This window comes from Nesoenas mayeri, assembly GCF_963082525.1.
Source record: "Nesoenas mayeri genome assembly, chromosome: 3".
NCBI lineage: Eukaryota > Metazoa > Chordata > Aves > Columbiformes > Columbidae > Nesoenas > Nesoenas mayeri.
In genome coordinates, this window is record NC_137544.1 from 1,084,272 (window position 1) to 1,107,231 (window position 22,960).

The following is a 22,960-nucleotide window of genomic DNA, read 5'->3' on the forward strand; positions in this document are numbered from 1 at the left end:
GTTTTCTCTGAAGGAAGTCAGAGGGTCTGTACTCAGCGGGATGTTGCTCAGGTCTAACGTTGTGTGAGACAAATTCTGTACCACAAATGATGTGGGCCGAGAACAATGGTGAATTGGGACCTGTTGTCTGATTGAAGCCTGGAGGGTCCTCACCAGTCCCACCAGTGGGTTTTGGGGGGGTTTCCCTGAGGACTTGCCCCCATGCTCTCCATGTGCCCCATGTCCCCATGACAGCCAGTTGCTCTTGTGCCCAGGCAATGCAAACACCATTAGCTGAGAACAATACAGATCGTGGTTTCTTTGGGAAGACTGGTCTTTATACGACAAGAAAGATGAGTTTGGGTCTTGCTGAGCTTGGAGACAGCTCTGAGCAGCTTCTCCCTGGGCTTGCTGCCCCAGGGCTGCTGGGGGGGTCTTGTGTCCCTCGTTGTTTTCTGTCTTCTGAGAAAGGTCCGTTTCCCCTTGGCCCTCCCATTCCTTCCCCCTTTCCTCTTCCATGTTGTCTTTGTCTGTTGTCCCCTGTCTGTCCCCATCTGCATTGCCCAGCACTCATGAAAGCCGGCAGGACAGCAAGGATAGAGAGTGTAGAAGGGTGGAAGAAGTTCTCAGGCATGTGGTTTAGAGGCGGACTTGGCAATGTGAGGTTAACAGTTGGACTCGATGATCTCAAAGGTATTTTCCAGCTAAAGCAATGCTATTATTCTATAAGTTTTCTTTGGCCGCGCCTTTCCCGGCAGCCTGTTCCCAGTGCAGTCCATGTCCATGGCTGGTGGTTGCTCTGAACAGAGACCTTAACAACCCATCATTGCAGCCGGTCATGGGCAACACCTCCAAGGGCAGCAGCCTGTGCTCTGGTGCTGAGCATCAAGCACAGTCCTGTTTGCGCTACCTAGGCCGGGGTTTTGCTCTCCAGGCTGAATTCAGCAGCAAAAGTCTCCAGCAGAAGGAAGAAAAGGAGATGCTGTGGGCAGGATCAGGTGCATGAGGAGGAGTGTGAGCAGCAGGTCGAGGGAGATGAATCCTCCCTGTCTGCTCTGCCCTGGGGAGGCCCCATCTGCAGTTGTGGGTCCAGTGCTGGGCTCCCCAGGTGAAGAAGGACAAGGAATTACTGGAGAGAGTCCAGCGGAGGGACACAAAGATGCTGAGGGGTCTGGAGCATCTTTGTGATGAGGAGACTGAGAGAGCTGGGGCTGTTGAGCTGGAGAAGAGAAGCTGAGAGGGATGTGACCAATGGATCAATATCTCAGGGTGGGTGTCAGAGGATGGACCAGACTCTGTTCAGTGGTGCCCAACGCCAGGGTGAGGGGCAACGGGCACAGACTGAAACACAGGAGGCTCCATGTGAACATGAGCAGAAACTTGTTTGCTGGGAGATGCCAGAGCCTGGCCCAGGCTGCCCAGAGCGGGTGTGGAGTCTCCTGCTCTGAGACATTCAAACCGCCTGGACCCACCTGTGTGATCTGCTCTGTGACCCCGCGTGAGCAGCTGGGTTGGACTGGAGGGTCTCCAGAGGTCCCTTCAGCCCCAGCCAGCCTGGGGGTGTGTGACCATCGCTGCTGTTGGAGCCAGCCCGAGCCAGCACTCTCAGTCCGTTTTGTGGTCCTCCAAGTGACTTCTGCTCGGGTCATCTCTGGAAGTTCCCTGCACAGAGACCTCTGGGCTCCTGGAGATGCTATGACCTGGGCAACAGTGGCTGTTGTCCCAAACCCACGGTTCTTTACTCATTTTGCATACAAATGAGTCAAATTTAGCACACAGAGATGAGATATTGTTTATGACAGAGTTATGCAAGCCTGGAAGCTGGAACAAAGCCAGCACGCCAGCAAGAAAAGTAAAAGGCATTATATACAAAATCTTATCACTGTGTTCAAACCCTGAAGAGCTGATTGGGTAAACATTTGCATATAGCATCACATAATCCTTATAGTGGGCAACGTTCAGCTAAAGGACACTTTATCCAACAGTCTCAAGATGTGTGTTAAAGTGACTCAACTGCTTGTGTGGCCTCAAAATGTCTAAAGCTGCAAGGTCAGTATTGTCTGTAGTTCGTGATCAGGTGTTTTGCAAGTCACTCTTATCTTTGTCAGACTGACCTAAAACTGGAAGGATTTATGTATCTATAGGTTAGCGACTGCAGACAGGATTCATTCTTTTGAGTGATGACAACATGGCCAGTCAGTGAAAGACAGGAGAGGGCTGGGGTGGGAGCTGCACGCCACGGCAGCTTTCATGCTCCTCCTGTTTGAAGGACTTGGATCCAGTCCCCGCTCCCTGTGTCCTCCACCCCTCCTCACCCTCATTTCCATCTCCTCCCTCCCCACCGCTTCCCCTTGGACTCAGAAATCAAACTCGATGACTTTCCCATGAAAGGCTCCAAGGGTCAGGCGAAGAACAAGGAGAAGTCCAAGGCGCCCAAAGACGATAAGAAAAAGAAGCAACAGGCGGCCCCTGAGCTTCCCGAGAAGAAGAACAAGCAGAAGATTGACGAGCTGAAGGTGCATGTGTTGGCGGGGAGGAGGAGACCCTGCTCGGGTGGGCTGGAGGGCTGGCAGGACGACAGTCCCGGTCAACTGGAGATCAGAGCAGGATGGATCAACCCCATCGAGGCACCTGATGGGTGTCTCACCCTGGGTGAGATGTGCCTTGGGCTGCCACCTTCTCTCCATAGTTTGGAGGAGCCAGAGGTAACAAACATTAGAGAAAAGGGTTTGCCCTGGGGTAGGATCATCCTTGGGGCAGCTTGGACGTGCCCTGGCTGGGGGGGAGAGGCTTCCAGCCTGGCCATGGCTGGTCCAGCAGGACCCGGGGCAGGGATGGGCTCTGGGTCAACGTACTGGCCCATGGTGTTCATGAGGATGAACGTCGTCTGTGGTTCTGGGGCTCAGAGGGGGTTTGAACCTGGGGGAACAGTCACCTCTCCCATTCAGCTGAGCTTCCCTCTTGTGTGTTAACACTTTGGGGAGGTGCTTGTGGCATCAAGGTCCAACCCAATGACCCTGGAGATCTTTTCCCTTCCTAGAGAACTGGGCACTGGTGTCCATGGTCCCTCTGAGTTGTCGCACATGGTCACCATTTCTTTTCCTCACTTATTTTTTTAAACTAATTGTCCTCCTTCAACTTTCTGTGGTCTCAGGTCTTCAATAGAGAGCTGGAAACCGAGTTCGATAACTTTGAGGACTGGCTGCACACCTTCAACCTGCTCCGCGGGAAGATCGGGGACAACGACGACAACGCCACCGAAGAAGAGCGGATAGTGGGGAGGTTCAAAGTGAGTTTGGTTGCTGAGTCGGGTCAGGGCGGAGGCAGCTTGGGGAGAACTTGCCAACAGGTTTCTCTGCAGAAGCTGGTTTAGCAGGAAGGGGATGGATGGAATAGAAACGAATTTACGTTGTCCCAGCCGCAGGCACCTTGCGAGGAGGAAAAGCCTCCAGGGTTAGTCCCAGAAATCAGGTGGCTTCAAAGAACATGTCCACAGAGGTGCTCATCTGCAGGCAAAGAGATGCTTGATGATTCTTACAGAATGCCGAGGGATAAGCAGCTCCTCTTTCGTGCCCACTGTGGCAATAAATCATGCCCGGGGTTATCTCTGTGAACCATTCGTTACCAATACCAGTCACCTGGGCTGAGGGTCCAGTTGCACATTGCCAGTCCCCACATCCACCAGCTGGAAGATTCTTGGGCAAGGACCTTTCTGAGGGTGTGATCCTGGCCAGCTGAAGCACATTGGTGCCAGTTTTGCCCTTGGTTTGCGAAGCAGAGGAGCTGAGCGGGCAGTTCCCACCTTAGCTGGGATCCAATGCTTAGAGAGCATAGAAACCAGCAGCATTTCGTGTGGTAGATCCCAGATTTTCCATCCCATCCCTTGTCACCTCTTTTATTCCCATTGAATGGTCAATGCGGCAGAGTCCAGTTGAGGCCTGGATCTAGTGCAGTGCCTCAGGGGCAGTGCTGGGGCCTGTATTATTCAATATACTCATCAATGATTTAGACAAGGGAATAGAGTGACTGTCAGCAAGTTTGCTGATGACACCAAGCTGGGAGCAGTGGTGACACTGGAAGCTGTGCTGCCATCAGAGACCTGGACAGGCTGGAGAGCTGGGCGGGAAAAATTTAATGAACTAGAACAAGGGCAAGTGTAGAGTCTTGAATCTGGGCAGGAACAACCCCAGGTTCCAGTGTAAGTTGGGAATGGCCTGTTGGAGAGCAGCACAGGGGAAAGGGACCTGGGGGGTCCTGGGGACAGCAGGGTGACCATGAGCCAGCACTGGCCCTTGTGGCCAGGAAGCCAATGGGACCTGGGGTGGGTTAGAAGGGGGTGGTCAGTAGGTCAGAGAGGTTCTCCTGCCCCTCTGCTCTGCCCTGGGGAGACCACACCTGGAATCTTGTGTCCAGTTGTGGCCCCTCAGTTCCAGCAGGACAGGGAACTGCTGCAGAGAGTCCAGCGCAGCCACCAAGATGCTGCAGGGAGTGGAGCATCTCCCGTGTGAGGAAAGGCTGAGGGAGCTGGGGCTCTGGAGCTGGACAAGAGGACACTGAGGGGGGACTCATTGCTGGGGATCAAGATGGAAAGGGGCAGTGTCAGGAGGATGGAGCCAGGCTCTGCTGGTGACAACCAGGGACAGGACAAGGGGCAATGGGTGCAAACTGGAACACAGGAGGTTCAGCTTAAATTTGAGAAGCAACTTGTTGGGGTGAGGGTGTCAGAGCCTGGCCCAGGCTGCCCAGGGGGTTGTGGAGTCTCCTTCTGTGCAGACATTCCAACCCGCCTGGACACCTTCCTGTGTAACCTCATCTGGGTGTTCCTGCTCCATGGGGGGATTGCACTGGATGGGCTTTCCAGGGCCCTTCAACCCCTGACACTCTGGGACTCTCTGATTTGTCCTCCTGCCAGTTTTACTCATGGAAATCCCTGTCCACGAGCACCCTGCTGGTTGATTCCTCTGCAGATCTCCTTCCGTATCTCCAGTTTCCCTGTTCGTGGTTACAAGCCCTGAAGAGGCGCTTGTACTGCAGAGCAGCAATTACTTTACAACTTGTGAGACTGTAAAGAGGTGTGTTTATTTACAGCGCTGGACACACCGGGGATAACTCTGCCTAAGGTGTGTGTAGATTTCCTGTAGCTGTGAGCTTGGTTAAATGCTGTAAAGTGTTACATATTCATGAAAGTTCTAGGAACGCCTGTACATATTCATAACCTGTCCCCAAGAAGGCGGTTCTTATTACAATGAGTTCAGGAGACCATTTCCATAGTCTGCACCTCCCGCCCCTCCTGGTTGCGCCTGCGCAGTGATTGTGAACCGGGATCTTCTTGGCTGTACACTGTTACCTGCTGTGCTGAGCTGCTTAGAACTGGCTTATCTCCCATGCTGTGCCCAAGATTCTGTTCTCTAGCCCACCCAAGGATGCAGCCAGGGGGTTTTTATCTTTGCAAGGCCTGTGAAGCCGTCAGCAAACTCCTGTTTCTCATACCATAAGTTACACAAAACTCCAAGCTAGGCAATCCTATGTGGGTTAAGGGTTAGCTCTCCAAGTGTTAGTTCCTTAGTTCTTTAAGTGTCAGTCAGTTAGTTCCCTGTATCAGTGCACTGGAGAAGTTTTCCAGATCTGGCACGTGGCTAGAAATGAGCATATGGACCCCTTATGGCTCATAAGGGCGGTTTGGGATGGGTCTGTTGAGCCCCTGGGCAGCAGGATGCTCATCGGGCCCTGTGCTCCCTCTCCCCAGGGCTCCATGTGCGTCTACAAAGTGCCGCTCCCTGATGATATCAGCAAGGAGGCAGGATACGACCCCACCTTCGGCATGTTCCAGGGGATCCCCAGCAATGACCCCATCAACGTGCTGGTCCGAGTCTATATCGTGCGGGTGAGTGGAACTGCGTGGTGTGGGAAGGTGCCATCCTGCGCCCCCTCCCACGGCTCGACCCAGGAGCTGCTCCCAAAGCTGTGGGGACGTTGGATTTTAGGGATCAGTGCATCAGGGCTGAGGACGCAGCACGAGGATTGAAGCAGCTCTTTGATGGGGACTTGAATGGTGTCCCCACAGCCATGTGCTCCAAACACTGGGAGCAAGCCAGATCCAAGCTTTTCTTCTGGCATGTAGGACAGGCAGGCGTGTCTGTCCTAGTGCTGAGCTCAAGTGAATAGTTTAGATCAGCCTCCAAATCTTGCTACTGTCTCGTCTGTTCTCTGCAGGCCACAGACCTTCACCCAGCTGACATCAATGGGAAAGCTGACCCCTACATTGCCATCAAACTGGGGAAGACGGACATCAAAGACAAAGAGAACTACATCTCCAAGCAGCTGAACCCTGTCTTTGGGAAGTGAGTTGCCCCAGCCCGGTTACCTGTCTGCACCTTTTCCAGGGTGAGCTAAGCCTGAGCTAAGCCTGAGCTAAGCTTGCCAGCCCTTGGACCTGCACCCCCCCTGTCCCACAGCTGCTGCTTGGGCTCAAAAGATGAGACTCAGCACACAGAACTTCCCGTGCAAGCAGTGTGGGCACCCTCCTTTCAGCCATCTGTCCTTCCTTGCCAGCTGCATGGGCAATATTGTAAAGAGTGTTTAACAGAGGCCCATATCTGATTAAGTACTTAGTTTAGCAACCATTAGGCCTAGAGTTGAGTGAGATTATGGCCCGGCTCTCCAGTGACACACAGACTTAGTTTCAGGGTTATTGACATCCAGGTCAAGCACTTGCTCTGTGCCACCTCCTGTCTGGAGCTGCTGATCTGAAACAGCCCAAGCAGAGGTTTAGTTAAAACCCCTCCCTTGAACGTCCTGTGGTGGGACATGCAAATTAAACCCTGTCCACCGACGGAGCAGACCCACCTCACCCATGTTTGTGTCCTGAGCAGCAGCCAAACCCTTCAACAGCTTTTGTCTTTCCCCTCCCCTGCTCTCCCTGCCCTAGATCCTTCGACATCGAGGCCACCTTCCCCATGGAGTCCATGCTGACAGTGGCCATCTACGACTGGGACTTGGTGGGGACTGACGACCTCATTGGAGAGACCAAGATTGACCTGGAGAACCGCTACTACAGCAAGCACCGAGCCACCTGCGGGGTGTCCCACACCTACTCCATGTACGAGCAAAGATTTCCCTGCCCAGCCTTCTGCCTGGACCCCTGTGCCTGTCTCATCTGCCACCCCAAGTCTGGATGCCTGCTAATTATTGCCTGCTAATGGGGGGTCGGTGCTGTACCCTCACTGCTTTTATGAGCAGCACAGCAGGGCAGCAGTGGAGTGGGTTGTAAGGAGCCCAGGGCAGGGAGGAAAGGACTAAGGGGCACTGATAGGACTGGGGAGACGGGTGAGGCTGAAGCTGAATTATAACAGCAGGACCAAAGGAGCAATGCTGAGCAAGTGAGGCTCGCCAAGGCCAAGGGCCGGGTCCTGCACTGGGGGTACAACAACCCCATGATCACTGCAGGCTCAGGGAAGAGTGGCTGGGAAGTGCCTGGCAGAAAAGGACCTGGGGGTGTTGGTGACAGCGGCTGAACATGAGCCAGCGTGTGCCCAGGTGGCCAAGAGGCCACCAGCATCCTGGCTGGTACCAGCACTGGTGTGGCCAGCAGGCCCAGGGCAGTGACCGTCCCTGTGCTGGGACTGGGGAGGACAAACCGCCAACCCTGGGGCAGTTCTGGGCCCCTCACGCCAAGAAAGGCCTTGAGGTGCTGGAGCGAGTGGAGAGAAGGGAACGGAGCTGGTGAGGGGCTGGAGCACAAGTGTGATGGAGCGGCTGAGGGACCTGGGGGTTCAGCTGGAGAACAGGAGCTGAGGGGAGACCTTCTGATCTCTGACCTGCCTGAAAGGAGCTTGGAGCCAGGGGGGTCGGGCTCTGCTCCCCAGGAACAAGCGCCAGGAGCAGAGGAAACGGCCTCAAGTTGCCCAGGGGAGGTTGAGGTTGGATGTGGGAACAATTTCTTCCCCAAAGGGCTGTGGGGCATTGGAACAGGCTGCCCAGGGCAGTGCTGGAGTCACCAGCCCTGGAGGGCTGGACAGACGGACATGAGGTTCTCAGGACATGGGGCAGGGACAGGGCTGGGATATGGTTGGACCTGATGATCTTAAAGGTCTTTTCCAACCAAAATGATTCAAAAAATGGGGTGCACTGGGAATTTCAGGTGTGAGTGAGCACAGAGCAAAGGGATGGGCGTCAGCAACGTGCAGAGAGGGGGCACAGAGGGGCCAAGTCTGCTCTGATATTTCACAGTTGCTGTCTCAGATCCTTTCCCTGCCAATCCTGGGTCCTTCATGGCAGCAATATCTACTTTGCTGGCAGAAATCGCTTTTTCCTCCAAATTGTTTTACTGCTTCACTGACCTTGCCCCTCCCGTTCACAGACACGGTTATAACACCTGGCGTGACCCCATGAAGCCGTCGCAGATCCTGTCCAAGCTGTGCAAAGAGGGCAAGGTGGACGGGCCGCACTTCGGGCCAGGAGGAAGAGTCAAAGTTGCCAACAGGGTCTTCACCGGCCCCACAGAGATTGAGGATGAAAATGGTACCTGTCCCCATGGGATGGAAGCTGTGGAGGGGAGCGGGGTCTGGGGTTTCCCCTCGTCATGCAGGGTTGGAGACAGATGTAGTGGCCTCGTCACCATAAAGCAGCAGTGCAAGCACTCTCTGTTTGTCACCTGAAATGGACCTTCCAGTATGTGACCAGTGAAACAGTGTCTTCTAGACACCCAGGCCAGTGGGTCGCTCTCGGAATCACCCATGGGCGTCTGTGGCTCAGCGCCACCAAAGCTGCCTTGAGAACTTCCTCCTGGAAGTGTTTGCCCAAGAGCAAGGAAAGGAGCTCCCCTTGGCCCTTGGGGGGTTTCAGAAGCCATTCTCCATGTAACTGCATCCCAAATCAATGGTTGTGTCCCAACACACTCGCTTGTGCTCAGGAAAGATGAAGGCAGAACAGGAAGGGTAAGGAAGAGGAGAACACGGTCGATGGATATGGAGCATGTTCAGACTGGGGACATGCAGAGGGGCGGGAGATCTGGGTCTTCTGTAAACGACTGGGGTTGGAGAGAGGAGGATGAGAGCAGTCAGGAGGTGTTGGCTGAAGGACAAGGTGTGCACAAGGAAATGGAGAGCAGTAGCTAGCAGGCTGTTTGCTGTCGCTGGTGTCTCTCTGCCCCGCTCTCCAAGCTCTGCCCTCCCTTTGCCCACGCAGGTCAGAAGAAGCAGACGGACGAGCACCTGGCCCTGACGGTGCTGCGGCACTGGGAGGACATCCCGCGGGCAGGCTGCAAGCTGGTCCCCGAGCACGTGGAGACGCGGCCGCTGCTGAACCCTGACAAGCCGGGCATCGAGCAGGTCCCCAAAGTCCCCGAGCAGACGTGGAGGCAACTCACGCTGCAAACCATCCAGAGCCTCCCAGCTGGGAGCAGAGATATCTGCTGGGCAGGCCGGCCATAACCCACCTTGTTGTGGGCAGCAGAACCTGCAAAGGGTGGCACTTGGGTGTCAACCAGCTTAAGAATCACCTGGTGACCCCAGCAGGCTGGATTTTCAGTGCCTCTCCTGCTCCAGCCTGCATCTGTTTCATACCCCAATGGCCCCTGGTCCTCTGGATGAGCCTGTGCACCCCGACCCCACACTGTGCAAAGGGACGCTTCTGCAGGGGGTGGGGAAGGACTCGTGACACATCTGGCGGGGTTCAGTGCTGCGGGCCCTGCCCCACATTTGGCATGGCCAGACTGATATTGAAGGGCAAGAGGAGCTGGGGAGGGGGACATTGCCAGGTGGGTAGGGGGACGGGAGGGACAAGGGGAGCTGACTGCACCTCTCCAACCTTGCAGGGTCGCCTGGAGATGTGGGTGGACATGTTCCCCATGGACATGCCAGCGCCCGGCCCTGCCATTGATATTTCCCCCAGGAAACCAAAGAAGTAAGAAACCTCCCAGCCCAGCAGCCCCGGGGAAAGGTCCAGGCGGGATGGGGCGATGGAGACCCGCTTCTCCCAGCCCTGCTCCTCCATGGCCCGGCCCTCTGCCTGGGTACCCCAACCACACTGGTGCATCCAGAGATTGGAAGCATCGAGTGGTGCCTTCCCCTTCCAGAGCTGCTCCTGGAGGGTGGTATCTTGCCCATTCCATCCCCTGCAGCTCCCGAGCTCTCTGTGCAAACTAGGAATTTAAATTGTTCTCCAGTTCAGCCCATGGCAAGACACCTCGGGGCAGGGGAGGTTACTGGGACAGAGTGGTCAACCCAAGTGGGACAGAGTGGACAAGCAGCGTAGTAGAGTTCTTGCCACCCCACCCTGCCCTCTCCCGACTCATTTAGAGAGAAGAAAGACATTTCATTTCTCACTATCCCTCCCAGCCCTGCCTTACCCTGCTCCACTGTGTCCATGGGCCCCTTTTCCCACCCCCAAGGCTGGGACACAGCGACAGCACTGGGCATCCTGCTGGGAATGGTTTCCTGGAAAGGGCTGTGGGGCATTGGAACAGGCTGCCCGGGGCAGTGCTGGAGTCACCAGCCCTGGAGGGGTTTAAAAGGCGTTTAGATGAGGTTCTTAGGGCCACGGGTTAGTGCTGGAGTTGGTTAGGTGATGGTTGGACTCGATGGATCATCTGAGGATCATCTGGAATATTGTGTCCAGTTGTGGCCCCTCAGTTCCAGCAGGACAGGGAACTGCTGGAGAGGGTCCAGCGTAGGGCAACAAAGATGCTGAAGGGAGTGGAGCATCTCCCGTGTGAGGAAAGGCTGAGGGAGCTGGGGCTCTTTAGTTTGGAGAAGAGGAGACTGAGAGGTGACCTTATTAATGTTTATAAATATATAAAGGGTGAGTGCCACGAGGATGGAGCCAGGCTCTTCTCGGTGGCAAACAATGATAGGACAAGGGGTAATGGGATCAAGCTGGAACACAAGAGGTTCCACTTAAATTTGAGAAAAAACTTCTTCTCAGTGAGGGTGACAGAGCACTGACCAGGCTGCCCAGGGGGGTTGTGGAGTCTCCTTCCCTGAAGACATTCAAAACCCACCTGGACATGTTCCTGTGCGACCTCACCCAGGTGTTCCTGCTCCAGCAGGGGGATTGGACTAGATGATCTTTTGAGGTCCCTTCCCATCCCAAACATACTGTGATACTGTGATCTCTTCCAACTGAAATGATTCTGTGATTCTATGCATCTCTTGCACTCCCATGGCCAGTAGACGATGCCGTGGCTGAAGAGAACGTCCCTTGATGGCAGTGTGCTGCACATGGGGTCTGGACAGCAGCGCGGGCAGCTGCTGGAAAGCTGAGGCCAGGGGCAAGGAAAAGCAGAGGGCTGTCACCAGTGCAGCCTGGGACAGCCCTGCTCAGTGCTGACCCATGAGCCGGAGCCGGGATGTTCCTACTGATGGGCTGAAGAGAGGGTTTGCAGGTTGATAGCCTGTTTCAAGCAAGGTTATGCCTGGTTATCAAAGTTTTAGCCTGGAGAAGAGAAGCTCCGAGGAGACCTTAGTGCAGCCTTTCCGGACTTAAAAGGGGCCATAAGAAAGATGGGGACAGACTTTTGAGCAGGGCCTGTTGTGACAGGACAAGGAGTGATGGTTTTAAACTAAAGGAGGGAGATTCAGGCTGGACACGATGCAGAAATTGTTGCCCTGAGGGTGGTGAGAGCCTGGCCCAGGTTGGCCAGAGAGGTGGTGGCTGAACCATCCCTGGAGACATCCCAGGCCAGGCTGGACGGGGTCTGAGCAGCCTGAGCTGGTGCAGATGTCCCTGCTGAGGAAGCTGTTAATCCCCTTCTCCTCACCTGTAGGACACCCTGGTACCCGCAGCCACGTGTTGTGTTGCTGCCTTTCTCCGTCACCGTCCCCCCGTGCTCCTCCAGCCTTTCCACATGGCAGCTGCACCCTGCGAGGAATCCAGCACCAAGTTTCCCAGCCAAGCTGCACACAAAAGGCAGTGCTGGGAATATCTCTGAGTCTCTGAACGTGCTGGAGTCCCAAGAAGGACAGTGATGCCCGTTCCTAGCAGGGGACAGCCCTGCCAGGGGGTAAACCAGGAAGAAAGTTGGACTCAGATTGTTCTGCAGACCCATTTTAGCCAGAAATGTACCCAAGGCCAAGCCTGGGCTGTGCCCTCAAGCCTTTGGCTTGGGCCTTGCAGAGGTGCACAGCAGAGGGAGGTGAAGATCCCTGTGCTGCTCTGAGCTCACGTGGAGATCCCCCCTGCTCCTGCGCTCCTGTTCCCTCAGATATTGTCCCTATGAGCAGTTCCTGGCAGCGTCACCCCCATTCCCTCCTGTCCCTTCGCCTGCCCCCATGCCTCACGTCCTTGTCTCCCTTCCTCCTGCCAGATATGAGCTTAGAGTGATAGTGTGGAACACAGACGAGGTCATCCTGGAGGACGATGACTACTTCACTGGCGAGAAATCCAGTGACATCTTTGTCAGGGGGTAGGTACAGTGTGGCGTGCCAGCACCGCCCCCTCCGCTGCTCCTTTTGGGGGGATGCTCGTGCTTGCTGGGGTCCCCGGGGTGGTTTTGGGGTGGGAAGGGGGGTTACAGCATGGACCAGGCTGCAGGGTCAGATAGCGCCAACGCTGCTGTTTTCTGTGCTGTTTCGTGCCTCTCCGTCTCTCTCTCGCCTGGCTGCCCAGCTTTGAGCTGTGGGTTATAACCTGGAACACTGATGAGGTGCTTTTGGAAGATGATGCTTTTCTGGCAGGAGAGAAGTCTGACATCTATGTCAGGGGTGATGGCCACGGCCTTGCCGCTGGGTCCTGTCTGCCTGTTTGCCTTGTCATGTTTGTCTTGATGTCCTGACTTGGCTTTTCAGCCCCGCAACTTCCAATTCCAGCATCTGGAGCCAAAGGGGTTAGTTCCCATCTCCGCTTCCCTGTCACCCAGCCCTAGGGGGAAACCCCTTCCAAAACTCACCCAGTTCTTTACAGGACCTCAAATCAATGCAACAGCACCTCAGGCTGGTGTGGTGACTTCCCAGCCGTGGTTAAACTGCTCGGTGCTTCCTCTGCAGCCGCGCCAGCTCAGGCCAGGTCTCCTCCATGTGCACCTCTCAGAAAACCGGGTCTGTTTCGGCACCTTGGGTCCTGCCAGCACAGCAGATTTTCTGCAGTGGTTCCGAATCTGAAATGCTTCAGCCCTTCCCCATCAGCGTGACGGGGGAATCACTTGATCTTGGTGTTTTGTGGAGCAGAGCAGAGGATCAGAGGCTGAGAGAATGACCCTGCATTGGGTGCCCGAGCATGGAGTCGTGTCCTGCTGGCTGCAGGACAGACACACAGAAACCTGGGGAACGGAGGTGCCTTGGCTCATCAGAGAAAGGGGCTGGCGGTACCCACAGTCTGTAAAACAAAGCTGTGTTCCCCTGGGGCCCAGACTTGCTCTTAGGGACCATTCTCTGTGTCCCTTTTGCCCTGGGAATCCTGCTTACTGGAGCCAGAAAATTAGGAGCACAAGCCCACATGATGGCAAGTCCCATGGCACCCCCTGTGGCAGGGCTGGGATCCAGTGACACGGTGCCTGAGCTGGGCACTGCCGGTCCCTTCAGACGGGGTCAGCAGAGCCAACCCCCCCCTCGAGCAGAGCTGGCAGGTCCTAAAGACTTGAGACAGGTCGGATAGACGTGCCCTGGCACAGGGAGCCTGCGGTGACCAGCACAGACCGAGCTGCCATCAGGACAGCCCAACCCATGCCATGGTGGAGTGAGGTCTCTACAGCCTCCCTGGGCCTGTCGGCTCCGCAGGCGCGGGATGGGGACATCCTTCCAGTACACTCCGCTCCAGACTCCCCAGCCATGTTCCTTGCTCCTGTCCACCTCTTTAACACCTCCCTGTCCAAAGAAAGACCTCCGACAACCCGCTTGCGTTTCTTGCTGTCCAACCCGCCCTGTTCCCTCTAGGTCCCTTCTGTCCCCATGTCACCCCTCAGAGATGCTGCTGCAGTGATTTGAGCAGCCCCAGCCTGTTGCTGACGTCTCTCAGGTGCTTGCAGTCCATCCTGGAGACATCCTGGCTGCACGGGCAGGATGGTCCTGTGCCTTTGTGCCTTTCTCCTCCCTCCTGTAACATGTGCCACCTCTCTCGTCCCTCTGGGCTCTGCAGGTGGCTGAAGGGTCAGCAGGAGGACAAGCAAGACACGGACGTCCATTACCACTCACTCACTGGTGAAGGCAACTTCAACTGGCGCTACATCTTCCCCTTTGACTACCTGATGGCGGAGGAGAAGATCGTCATCTCCAAGAAGGAGTCCATGTTCTCCTGGGATGAGACCGAGTACAAGATCCCAGCCCGCCTCACCCTGCAGGTCTGGGACGCTGATCACTTCTCGGCCGACGATTTCCTCGGTGAGTGGGGGGTCCAGCGAGCTGGGGCAATGGGCTGGACAAGTGGGGAGCAGTGTGGGATGAGACAAAGCCTATATGAGAGAAGAACCCAGAAGGGCAGCTCTGCTCTTCAAGTCCACAATGTCCTACAAACCCCTTTAGATGCTGCAGGTAGGATGAGAGCCCTTGTCTCCACTGCCACTGTTCAAAAGCTGCTCCTGAAGCAAAGATGTCAGCTTGTTAATTCCCAGAACTAGCTCAAAGTTGTGCTCCAGGGCAGGACATGCTGGTCCAGCCTGTCTCCAGCCAAGGACTCAGCATTTTGGGGGTGCCAACATCTGTCCTCCTCTTTCTCCTGCCAGGGGCCATTGAGCTGGACCTGAACCGTTTCCCCCGGGGAGCAAAGACATCGAAACAGTGCAGCCTGGAGATGGTGACGAACGAGGCAGAGCTGCCCATGGTCTCCATCTTCAAGCAGAAGCGGGTGAAGGGCTGGTGGCCGTTCGTGGCCAGAGATGAGAACGATGAGCTGGAGGTCACTGTAAGGATGGGGAAAAAGCAGGGATTTTGCATCCTGGGGCTTGCGCTCTTTGCAGACACCCCCACTCCCTGCACTTGCCTGTGCTCCCTCAGGTCCCCTCTTGTCACCACGTCAGGAGGGGCTGAGGCGGGAAGCACTGCCTGGGTCTCAGCACAACTCTCTGCTCCTTGCAGGGGAAAGTCGAGGCTGAACTGCACCTTCTGACGGCAGAGGAGGCGGAGAAATCCCCTGCCGGGCTGGCTCGCAACGAGCCTGACCCACTGGAGAAACCCAAGTGAGTAGGAAACCCCACTCCCCAGAGGACACCGGGGTCCTGGGACGTGCTGTGGGGTGGTCCCTGGGGGGACAGCAAGGCATGGGGAGGTGAGGAGGGGGCACCATCGCCTTGGCATTAACAATGGATATTTGTTTCCTCTGCAGCCGCCCAGACACGTCCTTCATCTGGTTCCTGAACCCGCTCAAGTCCATCAAATACCTCATCTGCACGCGCTACAAGTGGCTCATCATCAAAATTGTCCTGGCCCTCTTGCTCCTCATCATGATCGCCCTCTTCCTCTACAGCATGCCAGGCTACATGGTCAAGAAGCTGCTGGGAGCATGAAGCACAGGAGCCTCCCGTGTCCCCAGTGCTGCGCCAGCACCTTCCCCAGTTCTGTGCCCTTCTCCTCCCCACAGCTTTGGGGGACACCTCCTCCCTGCTGCTGGGCCCCCCCTTTTCTCTTCCTCCTCTGTGGGCTCCATTTATGGCTTTAGTCCCAGAGAACCGAGGCTGGAGAACGGTATCGATCTGGGGCTTGTGGAGGTGCCCAGCTGGCTACTGCGGGGCAACCAGCCTGGGAGGCTCGGAGCCCTTTGCCCACCAGAGCCATGGCCAGCGTCCCCCTGGGAAAATCAACCCCCAGCGCCGGGGGAAGGGGAGCGAGAGCTGGGGCTGCATCGCTGGGGCGGTGGGGGTGCTCCCGAATGGCTCCTCCTTGGAGGGACATTCAGAAACAAGGATGGAGCAGGGACCTGGGACAGCTGGGGACATGCCAGCCCCCGCAACGCCTGTCCCCTCTGCCAGCACCGTCCCTGCTCCACTAATAGCTCTGGAGGTCACTGTCCCCCCGTATGGGTGCCCATCCCACTACAGGGACACGAGGTATCATGTCCTGGCAGCCACCAAGGCCCTGTGCTTCCCTCCTGTGACTCTGGCACAGGTGGAGCAGCGTCCAGCAGCTAAAACACCTTCCTAAAGTCACTGCCCAAGCCGTGGTGGCAGCTGGTTAGCCAGAGGGCCTACGGGGAGCCACGTTCTCTGGCAGCAGGAGCTCCCCGTGGCCTTTCTGATTCTCGGTTTATTTGTTTTTGTTTGATGTATATTGTGGCTGGAGTCTTCCTTGCCACGTATATGAGAGAAGGGCTCTTTTCTCAGCTCGCTGCAGTATACAGCTGTCGAAAAGCCACCTTTCTCAGCTTCAAGTCTGCAAGATCCTCTTAGAAAAACTGAGGACGTCTCGGGAATGGTTTTAAGATACTACAGTTTTAATGAGTCAATAAAAATCGGCTTTCACTTCCGGGTTCTCTGCTGAGGCCTCGCACTAGTGGGGAGATGTTTCACTGCTGCCTGCTTTTCCAGACAAGTCCTTTCCTCCTCCACTCTGCCCCACTGCTTCCCAGTCCCAGTCTGTTCTCCTCCTGCCTCTCCCCAGTTCCCCATGCAGGTGGGGGCAGGTGGGCAGCGATGTCCTCACACCATCGCCTCCGTGGTGTGTGCGAGCGTGCCAGCCCTGCGCTCGAGATCCAGCCGCACCATCTGCTCCCACTCCGCGGCATCCCAGGAGTGCTGGATGCGCTGCTGCACACTGAGCGCCGGCCCCAGGTCCTTGAACCACACCGCGGGCAGCGGCTCCAGCCCAGCCCTGCGCAGCCGCTCCAGGGCTGCACGGGAGACGGGCTGTGCCCAGGGGGGCCAGGGATATTTGGTGACTCCACTGGGGAGAGACTTCCCCTGCGCAGCCGGTTGCAGGTCTGGAGCAGCCCTTGTGTCCTTCTTGCCCAGTCCTATCTGTCCCTCTGGTGTCCCCTGGGTGCTGAGGATGGGACACGACACCTGCGAGGTGTCACCGTCCCCAGGGCTCCTGGGCCGCATGGGCACCGCACTGTGGAGAGACCGCCCCTGCCCAGCCCGCTGCAGGTCCGCGCTGCCGGCATCGCTGCGTTTTGTCCAAAGCTGCTGCCCAGGAGCAGCCCTTGCGTCCTGCCCAGCCGGTCCCATCTGTCCCTGTGGTGTCCTGAGGACAGGATGTGGGACCTTCGAGCACTTGCTGCCCCAAAGGCTCGTGGGCAGAGAACGGTCACAGTCCTTGCAGCTCATCTCGGGGGCAGCTTCAGGGAGCACCTGCATTCTTTCCCACGTGTAGACCAGCTCCCCACAGAAGAGCAGCTCAAATTTCAGCTCCAAATCCATCTCTACCAGTTTCCCCTCAATCATCATCATGTCCAGTCTGTGGAGGATGACGACCAGCACGGGCAGGTCCTCGGGTTCACCGCAGTGCGGGCAGCTGCTCGTGAGGCATCGACGGCACTGCAGGCAGACCAGATACTCTCTACTCTTGGATTTGTGCGAGACTGGAGTCCTCCTATTCCGAGATGTTTCCTTCAGCTCCTCCATCAGGTCATAGCAGATTGAGATGATGTCCAGGGAGTCCATGAGGGATCTGCTGAGCTCCTCCATGTTGCCGATGGAGTGCCAGTTCCTGGGGAGCTCGGAGCTGCTGTTGGCACAGGAACGTCCACCTGGCCTCTTGTCTTGTGTGTCCTGGGGGAGCTCCGTTGCAGAGGCTGCTTCCCCATTGCAGCTGCTTCTCCACAATTCTCCTTGCTGGGGAATGCACTGGCTGTGGGGGAAATAGCGGCTGGACTGCAGGGGCTGCTGTGGGGCAGGACAGACCCAGCACCCTCTCTCTGCCTTCTCCCGTCCCATGGGAGATCTCCCAGCTCCCCGGTGCCAGCCCTGCCAGCTCTGGGGTTGCTGGCTGAGCTGGGGACCTGGGGACATGGGCCAAGCCCAGCTCAGCAGCGCGAGGGCAGAACGAGGGGCTGGGCACCTTCAGCCCAAGGCAGGGACTCCCGAGGGGCTGCCCCTGCAGGGAAGGGCTCTCCGTAACCAGACCTGGAGCTCTCTGCAGACCCCTCCTCGCCTTCACAGGGCTCCGGCTGCCATGGGCTCCCTTGGCCAGGAGCCGCAGCGGAGCCCGGGGCAGCTCTGGGACAGGGCTGCTCCCCCATGGGGTCCGTCCCGCGGCTGCTCTGCGGGCTCTTCCTCACACAGGTGCCCTGTCCGCAGGAAGCAAAGCCCGGGTTAGTGCAGGGTGTCCCCCCTCGGCCAGGAAACAAGGACCCTGGGAAGGGTGGCTGGAGTGCCAGGGACAGGAGTGGCCTAGCCCCAAGCCTGGTGCCCAGCGGAGGTGGCTCGGTGGCTGCAGGGCAGGGGCCCGGCTGGGTGGGCAATGGCCACTGCTCACTGTTCCCTCCCAGAACGGGGCCCAGGACAGACACTGACCCTGACCTTGGTGTTGTTGGCCCAACGGACCATGTAGATGCTCACACCCATGCTGCCCAACGAGGTGATGGTGCGGGGCAGCAGGATGTTGCACAGGACCCAGACAGTCAGGAATAAGATGAAGGTGAGCAGGGTCAGCTGCCATTCCCCCATGTTCCTGACGCAGTGCCAGAGTCTCCTCTGGGGTCTCTGCAGGACGAGGGGATGTGCAAAGGATCAGCTGGGGAGGCCGAGAAACCCGGCCGGATCCCCGGGGTGAGGAGAGGTTGGGGTGACACCGAAGCACCCGCTCCTACCTGCGCCTTTGCTTCTCCTTCCATCTCTGATGTGTTTTCCACACACTTGCCCATCTCGCTTGCTCGCTTGCTCACTGGCTCGCGCGCAGTCGAAGTGACACCTGAGCCTCCCCGAAACCCACTTAAATAAGGGCCACGTTTGTGATGCAACGGTGACATCACATTGACACACAAGGGCTGCCCAGGGACCCAGCGCTGAGCTGGCGCAGGGGATGGTGCAGCCGCCCCAGAGAGCCCCCACCTCCACTCCTGGCACAATGAGCCACTGTGACATGGGCCTGGAGGCTTCGTGAGCTCTTCATCTCTGGACTAAACCGGGGGAACGAGCCCCGGGCTCCGCGGGGCTGGGGGGCGCTGGGCACAGTGTGTCAACCCTCAAACCCCACGAGACACCACGGGGAGAGAACATCCCGTCTGCCTGCGGTGCTGTCGATGCCTCCCCAGCAGCGTCCGCCCTGCAGCGAGCCCGAGAACAACAGGACCTGCCCGCGCTGGCCGTCGTCCTCAACACCCCGGACATGGAGGAGGATGACGAAGAGCAACTGGACGTGGAAATGTAGGTGGAGCTTGAGCTGGCCATAGGTGGGGAGCTGGTCTGCAATTGGGAGACAAACGAGCTGATCCCTCGTTTCCCCCCAGGCAGCGCTGCTGGGGCTGCGACAGACGCGTGATCAGATATGTCGGGATAAGGCTGGATGAACAGCAACCGAGCCAATGGGACAGGTTTCGCAGGAGAGCACGGAGGCTTCTGCAAAGGTACCTTGCACAGGGGGCATCTCGCATCATCCGCTTCTGAAGGGGATTATTTCACTCTTGTTTTCCCGTAGAACAGCGTCCAGACATCTGTTGTACCTGAGATGGGAGAAAGTGGTTTCACAGAATCACACAATGTCAGGGGTTAGAAGGGCCCTGGAAAGCTCATCCAGTGCAATCCCCCCATGGAGCAGGAACACCCAGATGAGGTTACACAGGAAGGTGTCCAGGCGGGTTGGAATGTCTGCACAGAAGGAGACTCCACAACCCCCTGGGCAGCCTGGGCCAGGCTCTGACACCCTCACCCCAACAAGTTGCTTCTCATAGTCAAGTGGAACCTCCTGTGTTGCAGTTTGCACCCATTGCCCCTTGTCCTGTCCCTGGTTGTCACCAGCAGAGCCTGGCTCCATCCTCCTGACACTGCCCCTTTCCATATTGATCCCCAGCAATGAGTCCCCCCTCAGTGTCCTCTTGTCCAGCTCCAGAGCCCCAGCTCCCTCAGCCTTTCCTCACACGGGAGATGCTCCACTCCCTGCAGCATCTTGGTGGCTGCGCTGGACTCTCTGCAGCAGTTCCCTGTCCTGCTGGAACTGAGGGGCCACAGCTGGACACAAGATTCCAGGTGTGGTCTCCCCAGGGCAGAGCAGAGGGGCAGGAGAACCTCTCTGACCTACTGACCACCCCCTTCTAACCCACCCCAGGTACCATTGGCTTCCTGGCCACAAGGGCCCAGTGCTGGCTCATGGTCACCCTGCTGTCCCCAGGACCCCCAGGTCCCTTTCCCCTACACTGCTCTCTAATAGGTCATTCCCCAACTTACACTGAACCTGGGGCTGTTCCTGCCCAGATTCAAGACTCTGCACTTGCCCTTGTTCTATTTCATTCAATTTTCTCCGCCCAGCTCTCCAGCCTGTCCAGGTCTCTGATGGCAGCACAGCTCCCAGTGTCACCACTGCTCCCAGTCTGGTGAATCCCGGGGAGGAAAAGCAAGCCTGGACATGAAGCCAAAGCTCAAACTGACTGTAACTGTTTTGACTGTAGAGGTGTTGATTTGCATCAACAGCTCTATTCATTTTAGAGGCTGTGTGCTATTGAACAATAGTTGTTGCTGACCTGTATTTTTGACCACATATGATCTAGTTTTAAATATTTCTAGAGGCAGTTTGTTTTCCTTTATAAACTTAGCAGGTGTTGTTCCCGTTGTGGTTGTACTTGGGATGGTTGTGCTCAGCTTACTGACATCTGTTCTACCTCTGACTCTTCTCATCACCCTCTACCACTGGGATTCTCTTCACAAGCTGCAACCGTAGGTTTCATTACAGTGAAACTGCACCAATGGTGCAGCTCACTTGGAAAGACAAAACCGTTTTCACATTCGGCCTCCCGTTCGTTTGGAACGTAACTATGGACAGCTATCCGAAATGCCTTCTCATGATGGATCCAGGGATCCTCCCACATCCTATTTTAACTTTGCATCCTGCTCCTCCCCAAACCCCAGCACTTCAATAGCAGCCTCATTAAATCCCTGTCTGTCTCCCACTGCCCACCTCCACTCATTATTTAAGTAGATCTCATTTCCGTGCATGAGTGCAGCGGCAGATTCATACCTGGCTCATTGGGGGGAATTCCTAATTCCTCCCCAGCTGGAGCTCGAGCCCGCGGCCACTTCAGAGTTCTCCATCCATGGGCTGGGAGGAGCTGGACCGGCAACTTGTTGTTTCTGGTTTGCCATTCCATGGGGTGCTGTAAGAGATAATAAACAGACACTGAAAATGGACTTGTCCCCCCTTTTTATTTTCTTTACCTATAGCCATTGGTTAGCTGGTTGGCTCTTCACTATTCACTTGGCATAGCCCATTTTCTTTGCCTAGAGCTTTAACAGCAGAATGAGATCACAGTCGGACAGGATACAGCCCGTCCCATTTAGGTTCTCATTTCTATTTGCATGTGAACACTGTGACACCTCGTCCCAGGGCCTGCGGGGAACACGAAGGGAAGGTCCCCCTGGGCCACCACCTGCACCCCGGGCACGACGGGCCAGTGTGACAGTCACCTGGGCCAGGAGACACCGGGCTCTGTGTGTCCCCAGCCCCCCGACGCTCCCCAGCACTCTGTGCACAGTAACACAGACAAGCTACCCAGGCTGCAACAAGCTCCAGACTTCATTCTGATCAGAACTGCTTAGTGGAGAACCAACGAGAAACGGGTTTATGCAAAAGTACTCAACACTCTGACAACACTAAACAACACAGATTCGGGTACTGGTTGGGAGTTTAATTACTAAAGGTGAGGAATCTCAAGGATCCCCAGGAGATCACTCACCAGGTCAGCGAGACGGCTGAATCCTCAAGGACTGTTCTCCAGATGCCGTCCCGCTCTAAGCACAACCTTCCATCACAAATCCACCGCTCCAAGGTCACCAACTCACAGCAAAGTCTCCATCTGGCAGCTCCATTTATACCCTCAGTCCAACCCAGGCTGTTGTCACTTACGGCAGTTGTCCAGAAATTTCTCTCAGACATCCCAGGCTGGACGGGGCTCTGAGCAGCCTGAGCTGGTGCAGATGTCCCTGCTCATGGCAGGGGGAACTGGGGGAGATTTAACGGCCCCTTCCCACCCAAACCATCCTGTGACTCTGCGGTTGCAGGTTGTCTCTGCCTGTTCCCCACTCCACCTGCTGCAGGTCACTGATGAGCTGGTTCTTTTCCAGAAGCTGCGTGAATTCGTATCCCCACACTGAGGTGCCTGTGCAGACCCAAACCCCTCGTGTTTCCATGCTATGATGGGGTTCGATGGGCACTGCAAGGACCTCCATGCCCTCCGGGCTCGTCCCTGTCCTGTCAAACCCTGCAGGGCGGCAGCACCAAGAGGAATGCGCTGAGAGCACCTGCTTATTTTGCTTCCCCTGCGTGTGCAGATGGGGCTCGGGGTTTGAGCTGGGGTTTGGATGCACAGCGACAGTCCCAGATCCTTCCAGCCCAAGGGCTGTTTGTCCCAGGGGACTCAGCTCCCAGGATCCAGCCCAAGAATCACCCCCCACCCAGTCCTGAGGAGTTTCTGTCCCTGCTTCTTCTCCCATAAGCGCTGCTGTGTGACACTGAGCACCGCATGGGGCTAAATGGACGGTAAAGCCAAACGTCTAGAGGTCAGGGACACGAGAGGACCTTCCCGTCCTCCTGCCGCACCTGCCCGCTCTCCTCCATCTCCTTATGGCTCTGTCTCTGCTCTTCCTCCTCAACCGCCTGGGGCTCTGCATCTTCTCCAAGGGCCGCCCTGGGCAGAAAAGGGGAAAACACAGAACATTTGCACCCTGACGCTCGGGGATGCCCTTGGATCTGGGATCCCAGCCGGACGGCACGTCCAGCACAGCACAATTCGCTCTCTGTCCCCTCGCTGGGTTCAGTCCCAGGTGTGGCGGGTTCACTCGACCCCCAGCCAAAGCAGAGCAGTTTGGTCCAGGCTCCAGAGGAGGGAGCGGCCCGAGCCGCAGCCAGGCCAACAACTGCCAGGAGACCCACGGGAAGCAGAGCGGGAATCGAACCCCAGTAACTTGTGG

At 56.7% G+C, this 22,960-nt stretch overlaps 1 protein-coding gene across 2 annotated transcripts in view; it reads left to right on the forward strand.

Moving 5' to 3' along the window:
- Window positions 1–15,412, forward strand: part of OTOF (otoferlin) — a gene marked incomplete at both ends in the record, with an annotated part of 118,910 nt that extends 103,498 nt beyond the window's left edge. For both annotated transcript variants that reach the window (XM_080342690.1, XM_080342691.1), the window contains 13 exons: window positions 2,341–2,495; window positions 3,134–3,268; window positions 5,726–5,863; window positions 6,193–6,320; window positions 6,908–7,078; window positions 8,339–8,499; window positions 9,166–9,308; window positions 9,794–9,882; window positions 12,284–12,382; window positions 14,050–14,291; window positions 14,633–14,811; window positions 14,985–15,085; window positions 15,232–15,412. In XM_080342690.1, the coding sequence (XP_080198816.1) occupies window positions 2,341–2,495; window positions 3,134–3,268; window positions 5,726–5,863; window positions 6,193–6,320; window positions 6,908–7,078; window positions 8,339–8,499; window positions 9,166–9,308; window positions 9,794–9,882; window positions 12,284–12,382; window positions 14,050–14,291; window positions 14,633–14,811; window positions 14,985–15,085; window positions 15,232–15,412 (1,922 nt within the window). The remainder of the gene's footprint in view (window positions 1–2,340; window positions 2,496–3,133; window positions 3,269–5,725; window positions 5,864–6,192; window positions 6,321–6,907; window positions 7,079–8,338; window positions 8,500–9,165; window positions 9,309–9,793; window positions 9,883–12,283; window positions 12,383–14,049; window positions 14,292–14,632; window positions 14,812–14,984; window positions 15,086–15,231) is intronic.
- Between the last annotated feature and the right edge of the window lie 7,548 nt (window positions 15,413–22,960).